Here is a 7110-nt window from a genome sequence, read left to right as displayed (position 1 = left end):
TCCTTCCTGTAATGTGGTGATCAGAACTACATGCACTAGACAATAGACAATAGGCGCAGGAGTAGAGGCCATTCGGCCCTTCGAGCCAGCACCGCCATTCAATGTGATCACGGCTGATCATCCCCAATCAGTACCCCGTTCCTGCCTTCTCCCCATATCCCCTGACTCCGCTATCTTTAAGAGCCCTATCTAGCTCTCTCTTGAAAGCATCCAGAGAACCGGCCTCCACCGCCCTCTGAGGCAGAGAATTCCACAGACTCACCACTCTCTGTGAGAAAAAGTGTGATGCTGGTTTATAGCGAAGATAAGCACAAAATACTGGAGTAACTCGGCGGGCCAGGCAACATCTCTGGAGGACATGGATGAGTGACGTTTCTGGTTGGGAACATTCAGGGCCCAAACCAACCAACGCATCACCGATCCACGTTCTCCACAGATGCTGCCTGACCCGCTGAGTTACTCCAGCACTCTGTGAAACGTCACCTATCCATGTTCTCCACAGATGCTGCCTGACCCGCTGAGTTACTCCAGCACTCTGTGAAACGTCACCTATCCATGTTCTCCATAGATGCTGCTGCACCCGCTGAGTTACTCCAGCACTCTGTGTCTATCTTGGAGGCAGCGTTATTTATGTGGAATAAATAGGAAAGCCCCAAGGTCATGGAAGCCTGATGTAAATGAGAAACAGGTCGTGACTTCTTTAGTCAGAGGGTGGTGAATCTGTGGGATTCATTGCCACAGACAGCTGCGGAGGCCAAGTCAGTGGATATTTTTAAGGGGGCAATTGACAGATTTTTGATCAGTACTCGTGTCAGGGGAGAGGGCAGGAGAAAGGGGTTGAGAGGGAAAGATAGATAAGCCATAATTATATGGCTGAGTAGACTTGAGGGGCCGAATGGCCTAATTCTGCTCCCAGTGCCTAAGGACGTAATACACTCCTAACACTTAGATGCACAGAGTCTCTTGCCCAAAGTAGGGGAATCGAGGACCAGAGGACACAGGTTCAAGGTGAAGGGGAAAAGATTTAATACGAATCTGAGGGGTAACGTTTTCACACAAAGGGCGGTGGGTGTATAGAAACATAGAAATTAGGTGCAGGAATAGAGGCCATTCGGCCCTTCGAGCCTGCACCGCCATTCAATATGATCATGGCTGATCATCCAACTCAGTATCCCGTACCTGCCTTCTCTCCATACCCCCTGATCCCCTTAGCCACAAGGGCCACATCTAACTCCCTCTTAAATATAGCCAATGAACTGGCCTCAACTACCCTCTGTGGCAGAGAGTTCCAGAGATTCACCACTCTCTGTGTGAAAAAAGTTCTTCTCATCTCGGTTTTAAAGGATTTCCCCTTTATCCTTAAGCTGTGACCCCTTGTCCTGGACTTCCCTAACATCGGGAACAATCTTCCTGCATCTAGCCTGTCCAACCCCTTAAGAATTTTGTAAGTTTCTATAAGATCCCCTCTCAATCTTCTAAATTCTAGAGAGTATAAACCAAGTCTATCCAGTCTTTCTTCATAAGACAGTCCTGACATCCCAGTATGGAACGAGCTGCCGGAGCAGGTAGTTGAGGCTGGGACTACCCCGACTTTTAGACAGGTACATGGATAGGACAGGTTTGGAGGGATATGGTCCAAGCGCAGGCAGGTGGGACGAGTGTAGCTGGGACATGTTGGCCGGTGTGGAAAATTGGGCTGAAGGTATCCACACTCGATGACTCTATGACTTTGGGGAGGAGGTGGATGTTGGCGCTCAGTACCTCGTGAGGCTTCCTGTCGAGCTTGCTCTTCCTTGGGCCGGTCTGATGCATTTTGCTGGTGTTTTTACTCATTTGGCCCTTGGATGGTTTCTTGACCAGATGCCTCCGGACCCCGGGGTGGTCCTCAAACCGGTGGCCTGCGGATGAAGAAGAAGAAGAGACGGTCAGATACTTATCATAGAACGGGAGAGTCATCCAACGTGCAAACGGACCCTCCAAAACCATGTCCACCACTCCACACAAGGCAACGGAACCATCTATAGCACCAAGGAAGCCAATGGCATGTTGGCCTTCATAACAAGAGGAGTTGAGTATAGGAGCAATTCTGCAGTTGTACAGGGCTCTAGTGAGACCACACCCGGAGTATTGTGTGCAGTTTTGGTCCCCGTAATTTGAGGAAGGACAATCTTGCTATTGAGGGAGCCCAGCGTAGGTTTACCAGGTTAATTCCCAGGATGGCCGGCCAACTTTTAGGACCGAGATGAGGAAAACATTTTTCACACAGAGAGTGGTGAATCTCTGGAATTCTCTGCCACAGAAGGTATTTGAGGCCACAGTTCATTGGCTATATTTAAGAGGGAGTTAGATGTGGCCCTTGTAGCTAAAGGGATCAGGGGGTATGGAGAGAAGGCAGGTACAGGATACTGAGTTGGATGATCAGCCATGATCATATTGAATGGCGGTGTAGGCTTGAAGGGCCGAATGGCCTCTACTCCTGCACCTATTTTCTATGTTTCTATGTTTCTATGTAAACTTGAGTTGGCACTTGATCTCAGAGGTCCGCTCTATGTTTTCTATGTTTCTGTTATATGACTGTCATATGCTGAGAGAATGGAGAGGCTGGGCTTGTATACTCTGTAGTTTAGAAGGATAAGAGGGCATCTCATTGAAACATATAAGATTGTTAAGAGTTTGGACACCCTGGAGGCAGGAAACATGTTCCCGATGTTGGGGGAGTCCAGAACCAGGGGCCACACACATAGTTTAAGAATAAGGGGTAAGCCATTTAGAACGTAGACGAGGAAACACTTTTTCTCACAGAGAGTTGTGAGTCTGTGGAATTCTCTGCCTCACAGAAGGCGGTGGAGGCCGGTTCTCTGGATGCTTCCAAGAGAGAGCTAGATAGGGCTCTTAAAGATGGTGGAGTCAGGGGATATGGGGAGAAGGCAGGAACGGGGTACTGATTGGGGATGATCAGCCATGATCACATTGAATGCATTTCGTTGTCTCTGTACTGTACACTGACAATGACAATTAAAATTGAATCTGAATCTGAATCTGAATGGCGGTGCTGGCTCGGAAGGGCCGAATGGCCTCTACTCCTGCGTCTATTGTCTATTGTTTCGGGTCGACACCAGTTTAGTTCGGAGACACAGCGGGGACGCAGGCCCATGGATACGGGGCCCATGCCGACCAGCGATCCCCATACGCAAATGCCACCCTACACACACACACACGTACACGCGCGCAGTAGGGAGGGGATCGTGACAGAAGCCCCCTTGTGGTGATCCCTGGAAGTGACAACGCGATGCCCTCGGGCGACAACTCTGTCAACATGTCGGACCACGACGGAAGCCAACAGCGAGCCTCTTCCTCTGGCACACGGGCAAAGGAACAAAGTTTAGCTTAGAGATACAGTGCAGAGACACCGGGTCCGCACCGACCAGCCACCTCCCTCGCACATTAACCATATAACCATATAACAATTACAGCACGGAAACAGGCCATCTCGACCCTTCTAGTCCGTGCCGAACACATAATCTCCCCTAGTCCCATATCCCTGCGCTCAGACCATAACCTTCCATTCCCTTCCCGTCCATATAACTATCCAATTTATTTTTAAATGATAAAAACGAACCTGCCTCCACCACCTTCACTGGAAGCTCATTCCACACACAGCCACCACTCTCTGAGTAAAGAAGTTCCCCCTCATGTTACCCCTAAACTTTTGTCCCTTAATTCTCATGTCATGCCCCCTTGTTTGAATCTTCCCTACTTTCAGTGGGAAAAGCTTTTCCACGTCAACTCTGTCTATCCCTCTCATCATTTTAAAAACCTCTATCAAGTCCCCCCTTAACCTTCTGCGCTCCAAAGAATAAAGCCCTAACTTGTTCAACCTTTCTCTGTAACTTAGTTGCTGAAACCCAGGCAACATTCTAGTAAATCTCCTCTGTACTCTCTCTATTTTGTTGACATCCTTCCTATAATTAGGCGACCAAAATTGTACACCATACTCCAGAATTGGCCTCACCAATGCAATGAGGTAATTTGAGGAGCAACCTGGATTTGAACTAGGGACCTCCTGATCTGCAGTCAAATACTCTACCACTGAGCTATACACCCCCACATTGGGGGACAATAGTTGAAAAAAAACATTTTACACCAAGCCATGTAACCATTCAAACCTGTACGTCTTTGGAGTGTGGGCGGAAACCGGAGCGCCCGGAGAAAACCCACGCGGGCCACAAGGAGAAGGTTACTAACATCGGCAGAGACAGCGCGCCCGTGGGCCACCCTGGTCTCTGGCGCTGTAAACGCTGCAAGGCAGCAACTCCACTCGAACCTCTGGAATAATTTGCCCGTAGAGTATGCTAAACACTATTTTCCATTGTAACGTACGTGACAACAACAAACTGATGCCATTTCCATAGATTGTGAAATCAGATATTGCCCAGGGCACAGGGAAGAATTATGATAGCCCTGTCCCACTGTACGATAGCCCTGTCCCACTTTCTCCAAATCTGAGGAAGGACATTATTGCCATAGAGGGAGTGCAGAGACGGTTCACCAGACTGATTCCTGGGATGCCAGGACTGTCTTATGAAGAAAGACTGGATAGACTTGGTTTATACTCTCTAGAATTTAGAAGATTGAGAGGGGATCTTATAGAAACTTACAAAATTCTTAAGGGGTTGGACTGGCTAGATGCAGGAAGATTGTTCCCGATGTTAGGGAAGTCCAGGACAAGGGGTCACAGCTTAAGGATAAAGGGGAAATCCTTTAAAACCGAGATGAGAAGAACTTTTTTCACGCAGAGAGTGGTGAATCTCTGGAACTCTCTGCCACAGAGGGTAGTTGAGGCCAGTTCATTGGCTATATTTAAGAGGGAGTTAGATGTGGCTAAGGGGATCAGGGGGTATGGAGAGAAGGCAGGTACGGGATACTGAGTTGGATGATCAGCCATGATCATATTGAATGGCGGTGCAGGCTCGAAGGGCCGAATGGCCTACTCCTGCACCTAATTTCTATGTTTCTATGTTTCTATGTTTACAAGTTCATCCAAGAGCTAATTCTCCCGAGTTTCCCCCCGCCTGATTCAAACAGGGAGATTTACGGGTAACGGCCGCTCTTCGGTACTCGGGGATCTCGTGGACGTTTTTCAACACGGTGAAAAATCTTCACCAGTCTTCCCGAGCTTAGTGTGTTTCCCCGAGTGCCTGCCGTTAGCGTTACGAGCCGCTAAGAGACGCCCCCGAGCTCCGACGTACCCGCTACGTACATTCTCCGTGCTTACCACGATGTTTGACTTTTTTTTAAACTCTTGAATGAACTCGTACAGTGGGACGGGGGCTTTAGTTTTAGTTTAGTTGAGTTTGGTTTAGAGATACAGCTTGGAAACAAGGTCCTTCAGCCCACTAGAGGCCATGCCGACCCTCGATCACCCATTCACGCCAGGCCCATGTTTATCCCACTTTCCCCATCCACTCCCTGCACACCAAGGGCAATTTATAGGGTCTGGAGAGCAGCCACTGCCACTCCACCTAGGGTTCTAGGTGCTGGCAGTGACTGGAGGACTGGTGACGACGGGATCTAGGGAGTGGGCAGGGACGAGAATGCCATGGTTGGGTTGCTCCTAGGCCTGGCCAAGCTGGCCATCCGCGAGTCACTAGTCATCCATGCCAGAGCCCTAGTGAGGTTGTACAGGGCCCTAGTGAGACCACACCTGGAGTATTGTGTGCAGTTTTGGTCCCCTAATTTGAGGAAGGACATTCTTGCTATTGAGGGAGCCCAGCGTAGGTTCACCAGGTTAATTCCCAGGATGGCGGGACTGTCATATGCTGAGAGAATGGAGCGGCTGGGCTTGTATATTCTAGAATTTAGAAGGATGAGAGGGAATCTTATTGAAACAATATAGGATTATTAAGGGATTGGACACGCTAGAGGCAGGAAATATTTTCCCGATGTTGGGGGAGTCCAGAAGGGCCCAACGGGGGCAAGGGGGAGCAAGTGCCGAACTGTAGAGGAGACTCTCGTGAGGGCCTCATCTACATGGAAATGGGGGAATCCCCGTTCCCTAAAGAATGAGATGTCGGAGATTTCCTGGTGTGGAACATTTCATCTTGGGCACAAACGCGGTGGAATTGGCAGTAGGGGAAAGAGACTTTGCAGGAAGCAGGGTGGGAAGAAGTGTTGTCCAGATAGCTGTGGGAGCCAATGGGTTCATCATCAATAGACAATAGACAATAGGTGCAGGAGTAGGCCATTCGGCCCTTCGAGCCAGCACCGCCATTCAATGTGATCATGGCTGATCATCCACAATCAGTACCCCGTTCCTGCCTTCTCCCATATCCCCTGACTCCGCTATCTTTAAGAGCCCTATCTAGCTCTCTCTTGAAAGCATCCAGAGAACCTGCCTCCACCGCCCCCGGAGACAGAGAATTCCACAGACTCACCACTCTCTGTGAGAAAAAATGTTTCCTCGTCTCCGTTGTAAATGAGCTAATTCAAGAGTCCCGCCATCCCGGGAATTAACCTTGTAAACCTACGCTGGGCTCCCTCAATAGCAAGAATGTCCTTCCTCAAATTAGGGGACCAAAACTGCACACAATACTCCAGGTGTGGTCTCACTAGGGCCCTGTACAACTGCAGAAGGACCTCTTTGGGACAGGTTACACTCTTGTACTTAGGTATGATTGTCTTTACGTATGGTAAAAAGCTTTTCCTGAATTGCATGCAAAATCAGAATTTCACTGCATGATAGTAACAATAGACAATAGGTGCAGGAGGAGGCCATTCAGCCCTTCGAGCCCAGCACCGCCATGCAATGTGATCATGGCTGATCATCCCCAATCAGTACCCCGTTCCTGCCTTCTCCCCATACCCCCTGATTCCGCTATTTTAAGAGCCCTTGAGTTGGATGATCAGCCATGATCATATTGAATGGCGGTGCAGGCTCGAAGGGCCGAATGGCCTACTCCTGCACCTAATTTCTATGTTTCTATGTTTCTATCTAGCTCTCTCTTGAAAGCATCCAGAGAACTGGCCTCCACCACCCTCTGAGGCAGAGAATTGTAAGAATTGCAAAAACTGAATTTCACTGCATATCAATGAACTGAAACATTAAACCTA

At 49.0% G+C, this 7110-nt stretch overlaps 1 protein-coding gene and 1 non-coding gene across 2 annotated transcripts in view; both read right to left on the bottom strand.

Moving 5' to 3' along the window:
- Window positions 1-7110, bottom strand: part of LOC129694367 (anion exchange protein 3-like) — a gene marked incomplete at both ends in the record, with an annotated part of 80301 nt that overhangs the window by 45691 nt on the left and 27500 nt on the right. The window contains 1 exon segment of the mRNA XM_055631069.1: window positions 1762-1898. Coding sequence (XP_055487044.1) covers window positions 1762-1898 — 137 coding nt within the window.
- Window positions 4033-4105, bottom strand: trnac-gca (transfer RNA cysteine (anticodon GCA)). The gene has a single exon. It is a non-coding gene; the product is annotated as a tRNA-Cys (tRNA).

The sequence above is a fragment of the Leucoraja erinacea genome, unplaced genomic scaffold, assembly GCF_028641065.1.
Source record: "Leucoraja erinacea ecotype New England unplaced genomic scaffold, Leri_hhj_1 Leri_638S, whole genome shotgun sequence".
NCBI classification, from domain to species: domain Eukaryota; kingdom Metazoa; phylum Chordata; class Chondrichthyes; order Rajiformes; family Rajidae; genus Leucoraja; species Leucoraja erinaceus.
This window is presented reverse-complemented; position numbering and strand designations above follow the sequence as displayed.